The sequence below is a fragment of the Phytophthora cinnamomi genome (assembly GCF_018691715.1).
Source record: "Phytophthora cinnamomi strain GKB4 chromosome Unknown Contig53, whole genome shotgun sequence".
NCBI lineage: Eukaryota > Oomycota > Peronosporomycetes > Peronosporales > Peronosporaceae > Phytophthora > Phytophthora cinnamomi.
This window is the reverse complement of record NW_027150986.1, coordinates 424,510-438,242: the sequence shown is the minus strand read 5'-3', so window position 1 is coordinate 438,242 and position 13,733 is coordinate 424,510. Positions and strand designations below refer to the sequence as shown.

At 52.7% G+C, this 13,733-nt stretch overlaps 1 protein-coding gene across 1 annotated transcript; it reads left to right on the top strand.

Moving 5' to 3' along the window:
* Positions 1-218: 218 nt before the first annotated feature.
* Positions 219-8,173, top strand: IUM83_00139 (uncharacterized protein; the record flags this gene model as incomplete). The annotated part of the gene is made up of 2 exons (XM_067923882.1): positions 219-428; positions 7,784-8,173. 2 exons carry the CDS (start codon positions 219-221, stop codon positions 8,171-8,173), a joined length of 600 nt encoding a protein of 199 aa, XP_067788596.1.
* Positions 8,174-13,733: the final 5,560 nt, after the last annotated feature.

Below are 13,733 nucleotides of genomic sequence, written 5' to 3'. Positions count from 1 at the left end.
GAAATATACTTGGTTTGAAGCATGTTTCCTGTCTAGCGCACGATATTCACTTGGTACTGTCAGGCGCCATGTCGAGAGACAAAAATGCATCGAAAACACGAGTAGAAATGGAGGGGTGTCGAAAGGTAATGCTCAAACTTTGCAACCAGCGCTTTGAGAAGCGAATAGAAGAAGAGCCGAAGTGGGTGGCGTTCTTGGATCCAAGAATCGCAGGTCAGATGAGTCATCTGAAAAAGGGAGAAAAGAACCTGGCTATTGAAGATCTCATTAATGCGGCAGCAGAGCTCTCGGGCGAGATAGCGCCAACGTGTCAAACAGATAAAGCACTAACTCAAGCGGACAATGATGACTTCATGACGGGCTACCTGTTTGGAAAGAAGCGCCGCAAATCCACGACAACACCTGAAACTGCAAAGTGCCGACGAGAGGTAAACAAGTATCTTGCTGAGATCGACGCCGCCGACGCCGAATGGAGCGATGATGACGACCCGATAAAGAATCCGTTTGACTGGTGGAGCGGAAATCAGCACAAGTATCGCTACCTCAGTCAGCTGGCCCGAAAGTGGTTGGGGACGGTTGCAACAAGCGTTGCATCTGAGAGGGCATTGGCAACCAGTGGAAACATAGTCACAGTAAGGAGCTGCTCGCTTGCACCAGAACTTGTGCGTAATCTAGTTTTATTGCAGAAAATTCACACCGCATGCAGCAACAGCAGACATCGTTCACCTCACGGCAGAAGAAGTAAAAATGCAGCAGGCCAAGTGCGGTAGTGATATATGCTTAAGAGCTAAGTTACTAGGACGTGGTAGTAAACGGATGTGAAGTGAGATTATTAGTCTGAATGCAATCCCGTTTACATGAATAAAACGCACTGTCCGCCTTTTTTGCATGCACACACTTTGCGTGCGCTCGCCTCCTTGTCGTCGGCCAGCAGGAGCTTCTCGGGCTTGACATCGGCATCCTCCACGCGTGCCGAGTGCACGTACTATAGCACCACAACCTCTCATCGCGACTGCCTTGACGCACTGTTCACCGAAGACGCCGTGCTCCAGTAGATCAGCGAACCGCAGGAACTTCGTGACGAGCACACATGCGTCGCACTGCTGACGTCGTGCGCGCTGGGCGCCTGTAGCTGGGTCTACCTTCTGCAAGAAGTTCTTCGTGGTTATAAGCGGCTTAGGCACGAGTTTCGTGGCCACACGCGCTGCCGCAGTTACCGGTGCTGGTGGATACATTCCCGACGTTGTGTTCGTCGTCTTGGTCTAGGCTGTAACCAACATCGGATGGTCTACTTATTCTGCTCTAGAGTAGTGCTGCACATCGTGGCGTTGATCACTTCGCCAGGTTGGGGGACGTGCACCTGAATTTGTGTGTACCACATCTAAACTCGTCAGGTATAGCTGGGGGTTAAAGTTTTGTGCAAACGTTTGCAAGGTTTAGAAGTTTCAGCGAAACATTAACAGCCCTAATCGTAAGACGCAAGCAACTCCGACTCGCAAGTACCCAGTGCTACCAATGTTTCCCGTATCTCTGTGATGAATGGGTTACTGTCGCAGAGTCACGGCATGTCGGGGTAGTGCATGAATAGCAATGAGGTAAGAACATCTGCGACACCTTCATCGAGGTTGCATTTTGTGTCTGCAATTGTCAGGGTATTTGCGAACAGCAACGGCTTTAATTTGCGAGCGCGACCAAGCACTGGCGCGTCTAAGCCTGTTCGTGGTGGTAGCTGTCTTTTGGTCTCCACCCGCTCAAGACGCGGGAGACCTCTGGTCCGCCTGAGTCGTGTCGAGCATGTAGCCGAACGCCTTATTCACGCGGTCCAGCTGCCAGCTGCCGCGCTCAATGATTCAGTCCTCTGTCAGCCTGTCGTCATTGGCGTGCATGGAGCCTCCACGCCGGAACGAATGCGATGTAAGATCAGGAATCGTTCTAATGATTCGTAAATCGGTTATCGCTTTAACATCATCCATTGAAGATACATCGTCCTCAACTTCTAAAAATTCAGTACGTGTGAGTTCCTGTAAATCTTGAATATCATCCGAACTATGTTTCTTTCTGATGCATTGGGGAGACATGCGTTGCCTTGGCGACTTATTCATTACCAGCGTCGCAGCTAAAGCGCCGAGCGGGCACGTCAAAATATTGGTGAGATCCTTGGACAAGGATATTCCGTGCAGCAAGGCTGTATTAACCCTTTTAAATCGGAGATATACTCCACCTAATACACGTGAATGCATTGTTAGTCTCAGCCACTACGACATCAAAGCGAAGCTATACTTGCCAGTTACAATGGATAATTGCCGCTTCTCCATCGCCTCCACATCGGAGTTGCGGCCATACAGGTACCACATCATGACGAATAGTGCCGCGTCGAGGTATTCACTTTCCGTAGAAGCCGTCGAGTACAGTAGACGCACCAAGGCTTCTAAGTCTGGTTTCGAACACGGTGGTGCTTTTTTCTAGTCACCGCCCTCCTCTCGGTTTTACCCAGCCCAGATAGAATTTGATGGAACTGAGATTTATCTAACGCTCCCTGCAATGGATATTTGTTGACTAGCCAATTATCTACAATTCCATAGTATGCTAGGCAAGTATTGGTCGTCCTTACCTTATTGGCTGAAGTGGCTAATGAATATGTATATTTGTCGGGTATAACACGCAACATCTTACCTGTATTATCCTCGTCGATAAATTGGTGGGCGGCGCCAAGTGTCATGCTCTCCGCGGCCAGGAACGTCGAGAACGAGTTATCGCCGTCGCCTTGGCCTTCTTACTGTTAGCAGGAGCGAATGATGCAATCGATATGCCCGTTTGCTTCTTGTTGTCGCTCTAACAACGAACTCTGTAGGGTTTGAAACTGAAGGATATTTTGTAATATTTCTCTGTTTCACTTGAATATGACCAATTGGTGTTTTATGTGTGCCACACTGTCAATACTATTATGAAAGAAATGACTAGGGTTAGGTGCGGCGAGCCAACTAATTCGTTCACTCGTGGATGCTATTGTCCAGCGGTTCAGTTCAGCGTTTCCCCCATCGTGATGCCCGCAAGACAAACGCCTCGGTATCAAGCCGGCCACGCGTGCCAAAGTGCTGGTGTTCCTCGTGCAGTCAAGCAGCAGAGGCCGCCTGCTCGATGGTGGGAAGAGCGATGCCGCGGCCAGGTTCGGCGTCTCGCTGTCTTCGGTGAAGAGGGTCTGGCTCCAACGTGAGGACATCGGCAAGCTCCTCACTCCACCAGGAGCCCACGCGGCTGCGCGATAAAGCAACCGCTCACCTGAGGAAATTACACAGCGCGTGCAGGTGGCCCCCCCTGTGTCAGCGTCAGACACTTCGGTCGCTAGCGGCGGCAACAGGGGTACCCCTCACGACGCTAAAACTGGTCATGAACCACGTTAAGTCAACGTTGTCCGAAGGCCACGGCTATCGATGCCTCTTCTTCTGTCTCAGCCACGTACAGAAGCCTATAGGAAATTTGTAATATGTTTTATTTTATTTATCGACATCTAATTTTTTAAGGTGGTTTTTTTGGTATGCAGCACATGTATCATATTGTACACATTGACGAAAACTGGTTCAATCTGTATAACGCCACTATCAAGTTCTACCTTTCTCCCAATGAACCTCTCCCTTATCGGTCTTCGCCTAATAAGCGATATATAGGAAAGGCGATGTTTTTGGCGACCGTCGCACGACCTCGGTACAATTACCGGAAAAAAAGCATTAGATGGTAGAATTGGAATCTGGCCAATTATTGAGAGGCACGAAGCAAACTACAAAACAAAGATGAGAAACAAGGGGGACATGGTGCCCAAGAACGTCAATATGACGAGAGCCCTCTACGTCAAGATGTTAAATGAAAAAGTTATTCGAGCGATTCGGGAAAAACGGCCAGGTAAGGGTACCTGATTATTATTTGTTTCTAGGGTATTAAACGGACACACTTTATCTGTTACTAGGACGCAAGGCACGCGTTATCCAGATCCAGCAGGATAACGCGGGCCCGCATGTGTCTCCATATCGCGACGATATTGTTCAAGCGGGTGAACTAGATGGCTGGTGCACTGAAATGACGTGCCATCTACCTAGATCACCCGATATGAACGTATTAGATTTGGGAATTTTGAATTCGCTGCAGGCTATTCAATACCGCAAGGACACGAAGAACTTGGACGTATTGATTGACGCGGTCAATGATGCGTTCGACAAGATTTCGCCCAGCATTATCGACAAAAATTTCGTCACATTGCAAAATGTAATGCAGTGTGTGATTGAGCAGGGCGGAGGTAACAACTACAAGCTGCCACAGCCGGGACACGATAGTACAGAGCGGCAATCTCCGCACTCTGAAGCTACTCCACGACCGTCACCTGGTCGTGGAGCGACACGAGATGAAGGTCAACACGGCGTTGACCATCGGGGCGTGTTTCCACCACCTCCGCTACCGCTGCGAGACGCACGCGGAGAAATTCGCTGGATCGTCCAGCGAATTGTTGATCATAGGAAAACAATCCGAGGTCCGGATTGTTTTCGCATTCGCTGGAGAGGTTTCCCTCTCCAACACGACACGTGGGAACCACGGAACGTCCTGATGGAAGACGTTCCGGACATGGTGAAGGAATACGAAACCCAACACGCACTACCAGCAAGAAGGTAGTGCGAGCGCTGTAGTAATCTACAACACCTGACGACTCGCGTGCTAGATAATTAGCACGGAGACCATGAAACTTTCTGGTATACATATAGCATACCTGTTGTGGTCGCGGTTGCTAATACGCACCGCCACCTGGACGAACAGTGCGCACGGCGCACGGACACCAGCCTCCACCGCAACAGCGTTGAGTTGCTAATACTTGCCTCACTTCGAGAAGGACTCGAAGTGCATTGGCGCTTGCTTACCCGATCACGGTAAGCAACAGAAATTCGCTTAGAGATGTCGACGCACAGACGCGGTCGACATCGAAGAATCGTACACAGACACTGTGTTGTCTGTCCCCGTGGTAGCGGCGCACCTCGCGCTACCGCGCATGGTGTCCAGCAACAGAGAGTTTACACTCTGTTGCAATGGCAGTCTTCTGCTTGGTCGTGCTCATTGCGGATGAGCACGGAAACCCCCAGCACAAACAATTGACAAGCACTCAATATTAATTGACGTGTCGAGATCGACACGTCTAAGCTTAACGGGGGGATGGTGTAACGGGGTTACACACACAAGTGACAACAGTCACTTGTGCATGACAACGGTCACAAGTGACAACTGTCACTTGTGCATGACATTTGTCACTTATGGTTTAACAGATAAATATCTGTTAAAAGTTTTAGATACTTCCTCACATTGGTGTAAGGCACACCAATGGATACATTGAAGTGGGCCACCACAATGAGTGGTCCACACCTACCCAAAGATCCTATTGGTAGAAAGCAGCATCTTTCTACCAATTAGAGACGTGCATATTGGCGGGGCTCTGACAGCCAGCCGCTGTCAACCCCTTTCATAGATGATAAACAGTTTTAGCAGATTTGGGAGGAAGATCAATTTACAAACAATACAGTTCTCATTTTACCTTAAACTAGCTACTTGGTGTTTTATTTGATTTATATTATACTTGTGGACTCAAGTATAATTAATTCAAATTATTAATAAACTCCTACACTTCCTCATACACGTAGCGCGACGTGTAAGCTAAAGTAGTGAGCCAAAGTAGGCCCACTACAGCGTAGGTCAAAGGAAGAGCGCCGGGCATCAGCTCTGGAGACGCCCGTTCGATTCGGGTCGGCACTAATGATCGCGGCTGGGCGCGGGCGTGAGATGCTGCTGTGTGCTGATGCGCTACGCGTGTGTGCTCTTTTGCGACCGAGATGGACAAAATCTACTGCTGCTGCTGCGTGCGTGTGGTTGTTGAACATGCTAATACTTTTGCGCGGTCCTCGTAATAATTTGGGTTTACGACAGAGCCACCTAACAGTCTTAGACGTGGCCTATGACAGCGAAGATATCGTGCGTGTCTACAGGCGCGGGGTCCTGGATTGTCCCGTTAGCGAAGAGGCGCTTGTATGTCGCGATGCGGTCGTCCAAGACACCGCTCTTGTGCAGAGGGCGTAGTGCGGTAAGCACGCTGCCGGACCCTTTTGCTTTAATGCCGCGCTCGTCCAAGAACTACAGCAGGGATACCTCCGCGGGCGTGCCAATATCCAGGCCTTGATCCTTGTAGTTCTCCAATGCGTCGTCGAGAATGAAACCGCCATCAAGAAACAGCTTCATGAACGCGACAACATGCCTTGACTCGTATTTCTTCTGGCGATCACCGGAGTTCCAGACGCGTCGCATCCGTGTGTACCACTCGTACCACGTCGGAAAAATGACATTTCGTCTTATGCCTGTGGAATATGGTACCAGCAGCAACATCACCTCGGTGTCTGTGGACGAACAATCTGGTTCGCTTAGCAATTCTGAAGGTCTTCGGTCGTCTAAATAGAGTGACATACCTCACTATTCGCTGAGCAGAGGTGTTTCCACTTTTTCTGAACTGTGGACAGAATGGTATGTTGGTCTATCCGGTAATCCCTCCATTGAGCACCTGGAAAAGATAGACGGGCGCAAGTGGCGAGTATCGTGGAAAGAAGCCGAATTTTAATCAAGACGCCATTGCATAATTAAATAAGTACGCGGACTTAACAATCGAGGCGTGAACATGGGCGCGATGCCGGGCTCGAGCATGTCGCGGTCCACGGTGACGGCAGCGTGGCGGACCGGAATCAGGCGACGGGCCGCCCAGTATCCAGTCTCTCATAGCTCTGTGGTGCTAATGCTGCGACAGGTCGTGCGGCATGACGATGGAGTTGCGGTCCACGTCGAAGTCCATGCTTCTGTCGCAGTGCAGCTGTGTCAGCTTGAGCGCCATGAGAAGGCGAAGAACGGAACGAATGGCGTGTCCAACACCCTCCTTGCGCAAATATGACACTAATTCGCCAATGGGAGTACCACGTTTTCACCACGCAAAAGTCCGACGTGAGAAAGTAGGAAAACAGCACGTCCTCGCAGGTCATCAAGTGTTCGAAATGTATCACAAACTTGCTGAAAATGTTGTGCGGAGTTGTAGCCAACCAGCAAAGATCCGATACCCCTGACTTAGTAGTTTCTGTTTATTTTAGTTTTTGTACTACCGCCTGAACCTTCTTGATAAGCTGTTTCACTGCAGTCGTTCGCGGGTGCTGGTTTGAATTTGTACGAAGGGTGACCTACTGGTTGTATGAATCGACAAGTGCGGTCACGAATCCACAGTGGAACCACCAAGTGTATTTTTCGCTGTCCTTCTTTGACTATCGCCCTATCACCGTACTAGAGAGAAATAGATGCCGTTTTCCACCTGTCACGGTACCGCGATCACGGAACGTACGCGTTGCACACAAGGCAACCCATTCTCGTTGATAGCCTTCATATATCCGCTTCGTGTTAACCGGCTGTAAGTTGAGTGTTTTTGTGTCGTTGATCGCTCACTTTAGTAAATCGCATTCTGCATATCAACTCCACTAGCGTCGATCCTCTCACCCAGTAATTCAGCCGGCATAGCGGCTGCAAATGGGCGAATGAAAATCCCCGAGTGCAGCCCCGTGTTGTTGCCTTCGACGCGTCTCCGGTCGCCTCTTGAAGCAACTCGGTGTTATCTTCACAGCAAAGTGAACGATTCACCGTACCGCGGTCTGCAGGGGCGCGGGGGAGGAACCGGCTGTCTCCGGCCTGGAAAAGAAACCACGGCATTCGCGGTTTCGCTGGAAAATAGGACAAGCGCTACGAGTACGGTGCTCGGGACTTGGAGTCCAGGCGCTGCGGAGAAGAAAAGACGGTGCCTTCACGTCTTCGAACCCTCCAACGGCGCTCACGCGCTGAGAGCCTGCGCAACGACGTCGTGCGCCTTGAGCGCCCTTCCGAACTGGACGATGGCGTGTGGGATGGTCCCATATACGCACGGCTCCTGGAGCACCGCCACATCCAACCAGGCCATCCCAGTGTGTTCGTGGTAGATGGCCCGTTGCGACGCCCCAGGTGGCTGTGTCAGCTAATTTTCTACGCGTCCGACTACGATGAGGAGATGTCACGACTCGGCCGCCTGGCTACGCTGGCCCAGACGCCCGTGGATATCCCGTACGCACGACTAACGAGGCCGTCCTAGGATCTCAGCTGCGAGCTGCGCGACCGCCCACAGCTGACGCTGTTGCGTTTTGTGGGATTTTGCGCATGCTTTCTTACGTGTGGACCCCGAGCTTACATGGAAGTACAGCTCGATGTTTTTCTCGTCGGCCAAGTCGTGGCCTATTTCCCCAGTCGCGAGCCATCCTTTCGTACACCGCGTTACAGCTCGCCTGCAACCACGTATGTGTCGTGGCGATTCGAGCGTCCGTAGACTCACCTCCTCGGCACGTCGTCATCCCAAGCGCCACAGCGTGGTTCCAACAAATTTTCCGCGACAAATTATAATGGGGTGGTGCCATGGTGTTGCGGCCACAGCTGTGCCCGTTCGGCGTCTTTCTCGCTTCCGTTCACAGTGGACGGATCTCGTGCTTCCCGAGAGCTCGGACAGCGACATCGGTAAGCTGTTGCAGGATCCATTCGTCCCGCCGGGCTCGGACACAGCTATCGATCGAACACCTAATTCAATTCACGCAGTATCCGAGTACGGACGGATCATTAACGTCATTCCCCTTACGTACGCACGAACTTACGTTGGTCCTGCACGACCTACCTCTCGAATGGACTCCGATGTTGATAGTTACCTTGGGCCACCCTCTGATTTGTTGGCGATTGATTTTTCACGTGGTCGTCCATTGCCATCGCGAATTGCTGACATTATTCGCTACGAGGATCAACTGACCACAGCGCAGGTGTTATGGAGAATTCCGAGCCAAGCCATCGCACGACACGCGACGGAACTTTCTCCGGACACGGAACTAAGGGGCCGGATCGTGGTGTCGCACGACGCTCCAACCACCGCGTTTTCCCAGGCAGTTGCGCAACCGCCGTTGGCCATACAACTTCCAGCGACTACGGCTCCAGCTACTACAACACCCACAACATCTTCCGCCATGTCGAATAACGTACTTGCGGAGATCGCCGAACTGACCCGGTCAACGCAATCAACGCTTGCTCAACATGCAGCAGCGCAGCAGTCCATCCAAGAATAACTACTGCTACGTTTGACTTGAACCGGCCGACCCGCACGAGCGCGCCTCTCGTGAGGTCCGGCACGGCGCCGAGGGCCATACCACCAGCCACGCCGCTATTGAACGCAGACCTCAGTGAGATCGGAGCGCCAGCCCACCTCCTCGCACACATGGCGCGGACTCTAGATCGCACAGCCGAACTCGTCTTGATCAACGTGGCCGGGACCGCTGTCGATCTCGAGGCCGGGACCGCAGTAGATCTCGAGGCCGGGCCGCGGCAGATCTCGTGGCGGGGATCGCAGCCGATCGAGCGGCCGAGGCGAGCCAAGAGGCATCGAGCCTCTTACGCCTCATCGACAATCGCAACATTCTCCGGGGCCTCGACACCGCTACGCCGTGCACGGTGCCGCCTCAAGAGATCCGAGTGCGTCTGTGACCCCACGGACTCGCGCGACCGTTGACAGCGGTGGCATTGACCGAGAGGTCCTCAGTCCTCGCGGACACAAGCGACATCGTACTGACGTTGGTTACGGTAGCCCATGGTCCCCCATCCACGGCAGTCGCCAAGATGCCCGTAGGACTCATCAGCAGCATCACGCTAGCGGAGCCGGACAATCCACCAGTGGTGATTCATATTTTCTCGACTACAGTCAGCTTCAAGAACTACCGTTGAACTTAACCGGGGCGGCCAGGTTCAGGTCATCAACACGTGTGCACCAGACCGCGCGGGTCGGGCCCCGCCCAAACGGTGAGTTTGTTGATTCTAACCGGTTTTCTTTCTGGCAGTTATCTGCGCTCGCCCGGGTCTCATTCATCCTCCACGAGGTGATGCGTCGCGGCCAATATCGCGTGACAAAAGTGACCTCAGAGATGATTTTCGCCATCGATTTCGGCACGAGACCTATTGGTCACTTTCTGCCGCCATCCGCACAGAGCGATGGCGGCCGTACAGTAGTGCCCGATTCATCGACGTGGACGTCCAGCGATACGGTCCCTGGTAGAACCATCGCGTCAATTGCTGGTCTTCGGGCGACAATGCAATGCATCCGTGAAGTAGCCACCGAGTGGTCCACCGTGGAAGTCGTGGACATGTTTGCCGAGATGTATGCCGATGCATCCGCTAGAGCGCCCAACGACGCACCATTGAGTCGTGTCCATGCAATGGTCAACTTGTACACGCACGTGTTCTCAAGACCCTTCATGTCTATCAACCAGAGCGCTCTCCCTCCCTCTCTGCTAGACCGGGCACGAGCGATCCTGGTCCAAGATTCGCCTGGCTACACCCCAATCGTGGATCAGGTGTTTAACCGCGGTTTGTTCTCTACCTGGGCGCAGGTCCAGGCCGTGGACACTGGCCGTTCAGAACCGTCCCATGGCCGACCTATACAGAGGTGTTCCCGCACAGGTGCCCAGTCGACTCCGCGTCAACGTCACCAGCAGCAATCCCCGGTGCCGGGCCACATTGCGCGACAGATTCCCACGCGCGAGGGCAAAACATTATGTCTCAAGTTTCAGACGCAGTCCAGCTGCACCTTTCGCTATTGCAAGTTCATTCACGGGATCGAGTGACTTCCGAGCGAGGTTGTGACATACACCACAAACAAGTATGGGCCACTGGCAACCGGCCATCCCAACGTTTCTGCGCGACGCCTCGGAGGCGAACCCCAGGCAGTTAGCACGGTTACCAACACGACATTTACATTTGAGCCTCGTTCGCATCTATATCTTTACGGCCAACCGGCATCGGACGTTGGGCGTTTTTCGCCGGACACAGAATCCACAGAGATATCACGCGCTCCGGCCGGGCCGGAGATGCTCACTCTATCATTTGACGGAGGAGCTCGAAGCTCTCCCTCGATTAGTGCATTAGCATGGTGCGTTTGGCACAAGCCCGGGAAGCCACTGTGGTGGGCGGCAACTTCGTTGGTTCCGGGAGGCACGAACAACGAACTGGATGCCCACGCACTATTAGCAGGCCTTCGGTGGATTCTTGCTTGTCGTCGGTCGTGTCCAGTACGTGTCGCTGGTGACTCTGTCATTATCGTCGGAATGGCCTCGGCTTCGATGCGCGTACGATCGTCTAATTTGGTGCCTCTACTCCGCGAGATTCGACACACCATCAACCGACTCCACCGCGTCGCCAGTATGGCTGTTTCGCGAGCCTTTAATGATGCATCAGACGGTATCTGCAATTCGATTATGGACAGGGTGCTCCTGCACGGCACATGAGCGCAGTGGACACCGAGTGGCATTTGCCCAAACTTCTTTGGACGGACCCGTTCACCCGAGGCTGTAAGCCAGTGACTTGGGAAGCCCTACCCGCCTGTGACCGTGTTCAGTGGCAAGCGCGGTGGTCACGGGTGCTGTTGGATCTTGCAAGAGCAAAACATTTTGTGGAGAATCGATTTCTCCGGCGTCACATTAGCGTGATCCCACGCCCCCTATTGTCCGATGAGGATGATCGCTTTCTAACGGAGGTCGTTCGGCTGTCACAAATGGGTATCGAAGGCACTCTACGAATGTTCGAGGCCCATCCTCACGCGGCGGTCGCCCCAACAAAGCTCTACGGTCTCGGTTATATCGGCGCCACCTCGTTTCCTACGCGGGGATCGAGCTCCTCTGCCGCATTGCGGATCACGGGGTGGTCCCACATCGACATCACCCGGAAACGCGCTTTGGCGTGCGGCCCGTGACCCGCAACTACCCCAGCGCGATAACCAGTGCCGACATCGTCACTCATCGTTTGCCGAAGGACTACTACGCAGGGCGTTGTATTCTTGCCACGGTGACCGCTCTATCGACGGATCCTGACTTCCATTCGAGCGCGTTCGCTCTAGTTCCCAAAAAGGACATTCCTTTGTCATTCGACGGGAGATATATCCACGATCTGTCCGCACCCCGAGGGCTCTCTGTTAACGATGCTACCGACTCGACACAGACACCTGACGCCAGGTGGGATCAATTCTCCTGTATAGCGCTCCGCATCTTGGAGCTGCGTACTCGGTACCCGGGATGCCGCATATTTGCCCTCGTTGCGGATATTGCGGAAGCCTTCTATCACGTGCCGGTGCACGCCCATCACTCTACCGCGTTTGGGGGGACATTCCCACGATCGCATAACGGCATCGTATCGGAGATGGCGGTGTTCGGCTGGACAGCCTCACCAGGATTCTTCGCCATTATGGGTAAGGCGACAAGACACTACCAACGTATGGGTGTATCGAATATCGACGGATATCCAGAACCGTTTTGGATATTCGAGTGGGTGGACGACATAGTACTTATCGAAGTCGATCTCGGAAACCGACTCCTTCAAGCTGAGCGACGATTGCGAGACGCCGTCAAGCTCGTATTTGGTTCAGACAGATGGCATGAAGGGAAGTTCAGCACGTGGTCTCAGCACGTTCATGCTGTTGGCATCAATTGGAATACCCCGGAATGCACTGTAACCATCCCACAGAGGAAGTTCGGTAAAACCAAACGCGTGGTGTCCGCGACACTGACTAGTCCTTCGTGTCCCAAAAGCGCCTGGACAGCATCATAGGTGTTTTACGTCACATTCTCACGTTTATACCAATCGCCAAACCGTTTATACAACGACTGGTATCCGTACAGCTGGCGACCAAACGGTCCGGTCGCACAGGCACACCGATGACGGTAGAATTAAAATCTGACTTGCTGTGGCGGAAAGACCTGGTTTTCGAAAAACAATTCGCAGGAGTTCCGATGAGCATGTTTGACGCCGAACCGCCGTAGATCGACGGATGGGTGATCCGCCACAACAGTAACCGGATCACAGTGTTCGAAATTACTCCGAGACGCAAACAGCAGTTCCACATCGGAAAGCCTGCACGGGAATCGGATATCGCTTGGACGGTGCTACAGTTAGTTGAGCTTTGGGTGGCCACCGGAACGGAACAACAGAGCTGGAGTCACATCAAGCTATACGTGGAAAACGGATGGGAGATCAGACTCCATGATACGATGGATAGCAGAGACCCGGAGGCGCAACAACACCTAAGAAGCCTAGCACTCGCACAAGCGAGAAGGAGGCTGAAGCTCACTGTTAACCAGGTTTTGGCTCTGTCAACCGAGATCAAATCTTGCGATGTACATCAACCGTCTCACACCACTAACTGCCTTTGTTTCTAGACAGAATGGACCAGATCGTGGAATCAACATCAAGAATCAAGCGAGCTTCCATCAACACCGGATCCCTGCGAACATACGAAAAGCGATTCCGGCACTGGGAAGACTTCTGCAACGAGTTTAACTTTCCAATATGGATTGATACCCTCTCATAAGAGAGGCAAGCGAGAATCGTCAGCTTGTTCGCCGGGCTCTGTGCTCTCGAAGGGCACAACAGCCGAAGACAACGAAACAAGTCCCAAAAGTTTGATGGGAAATTGGCCGCCGTTGCCTTTGCCCAAAAGAGTGTGCGAAGTGCAAGGATCAATTGCAAAACTCCGGAATTTGAGCTCATTGCTCGCGGATTTAAGCGCACCAACAGTAGTGTGGACAGAAAACAGCCGGTCACCGCACTCTTGCTGCTCGAGATGCATCGACAACTTC